Source organism: Pteropus alecto, unplaced genomic scaffold (assembly GCF_000325575.1).
Source record: "Pteropus alecto unplaced genomic scaffold, ASM32557v1 scaffold1237, whole genome shotgun sequence".
NCBI classification, from domain to species: Eukaryota; Metazoa; Chordata; class Mammalia; order Chiroptera; family Pteropodidae; genus Pteropus; species Pteropus alecto.
The window spans coordinates 3,442-5,338 of record NW_006439228.1 but is presented as its reverse complement, the minus strand read 5'-3'; the positions used below and the strand labels follow the sequence as shown (position 1 = coordinate 5,338).

General features: G+C 51.6%; 1 gene segment (V, D, J or C); it reads left to right on the top strand.

Annotated features, from left to right (window-relative positions):
- Positions 1 to 1,435: 1,435 nt before the first annotated feature.
- Positions 1,436 to 1,897, top strand: LOC107195986 (the record flags this gene model as incomplete). The annotated part of the segment is given in 2 exon segments: positions 1,436 to 1,553; positions 1,655 to 1,897. Coding segments are annotated over 2 exon segments (289 nt in total), but the record flags the coding sequence as incomplete, so codon positions are not given.

The following is a 1,897-nucleotide window of genomic DNA, read 5'->3' as shown; positions in this document are numbered from 1 at the left end:
CGTTCCCCCATCTTTGCCCAGCCCGGTTCCAATGAAACGTCCAGTTATATGTATCTGTTACAGCAACACCCCCATATCTCTGTACCGATTTCATAGTCCATGTGAGCTGCTATAAAAAAGTAACAGAGATGAAGCGGCTGAGAGACACAACTGGAATTTACTTCACACAGTCCTGGGGGAGAGAATCCATGATAAAGACAACCACAGACTCGGCATCTTGAGGTCTCGCTTCCTGGTTCACACACGGCCATCTGTGCCCTCACCGGGGGAAGTGCTCCCTGACATTTAAGACACTGGCTTTTTGAATGATTAACTGTTTCTAGTTGAACTTTTGTTCTTTCTGGGGCTGTGCGCTCTGGAAACCTATCACAAGGGCAGGCAGATTATGATCCCATATTTTTCTGGGGCATCTGAGTATCCAGCCCTCGGGGTGCAGCATCTGTGATGTCACATAGCTGATAAGTTGAAAGGAATTTATTGATATACACTTAGTGCATCTTGCTTGTCACTGTGCCTGTGTGTTGTAAGAAGAAAAACATTCTCTCAGGTCTCTACATCTACAGGCTGAGAATGGCTTTCTTTGTAGCACCCAGGAAATGAGGACACTCCAGCACCCCTCAGCAGGTGCGCAGACTCATATGAAGTTGGATGCACTTATCGGAAGAAGAGTCCACACTGACCCGTGCGAGCCCGCGTCACACCACACACTACATTTCCAATTACGATGCTGAGGATGTAACATGCACATCATGTATGTGCGTGTGATTCCAACTGTACACGTCATCCTGGCGTGGCTGTGGCTGACAGAGCTCTACCACAGCAAGACGACTACCGTCCAAGTGCAGTTATCAGTGGACAGAGAAAGTTAGAGGCACAGAGAGTGACTCTCAGATGGGACAGACGCCTGCAATACACCTGTGACCCTGGTTCTTGCACGTGCTCTCCGTTAGCACTAGAGGGCAGCAAATCCCACAGAGGTTTATGCAGGATGGAGACCTGCACCTCACTGGGCACATCCCTTCTGTCCTGGAGGTGGCCCAGGCGAGCAGTGGGGTGCAGTGGGGAGTGTACAGGGCCAGACACATGAGTTCACTCTTACACACGTGAGCTCTCGACACCACCAAGCTCTCTGTGGTACTGTTTGGCCTTGTTCACCTGTGATGCAGGTAAATGACATCACATCCCATGACTTACGTGCATGAGTAAAATGAAATAATGTGATAGTGCTAAGTGTTTAAGTAACACATGTCACAATAAAAGTCATAGTTTACCAAATGTTCTTATTGCCACCACGTGCCCAAGCACACCCACACCTGCTCTGGGTCTCTGCCCTCTCTGTGGGTCACCAACCCCAGAGCTCCTTATACAGTCAGAACACATGCAAATAGGGTCCCTCTGCCGATAAAAGTCAGCCCAGCCCCAAGCCTGCAGCTCTGGGACAGGAGCCCAGCCCGCGATTCCCAGGTGTCCCCATTCCGGGATCTGGTCTGAACACACACACCGCACCATGGCGTTTGGCCTCAGCTGGGTTTTCCTCGTCGCTGTTTTACAAGGTGACTGATGGGGAACAAGGGACACTGAGTATGTGAGTGGGAATGAGTGAGGAACACGGACGTGAGACAGTTTCCTGACCCTGACGTGTCTGTGTTCACAGGTGTCCAGTGTGAGGTGCAGCTGGTGGAGTCTGGGGGAGACGTGGTGCGGCCCGGGGGGTCTCTGCGACTCTCCTGTGCAGCCTCTGGATTCACCTTCAGTAGCTACGCCATGAACTGGGTCCGCCAGGTTCCGGGGAAGGGGCTGGAGTGGGTCTCATACATTAGGTATGATGGCAGCAGCACATACTACGCTGCCTCCGTGAAGGGCCGATTCACCATCTCCAGAGACAACGCCAAGAACA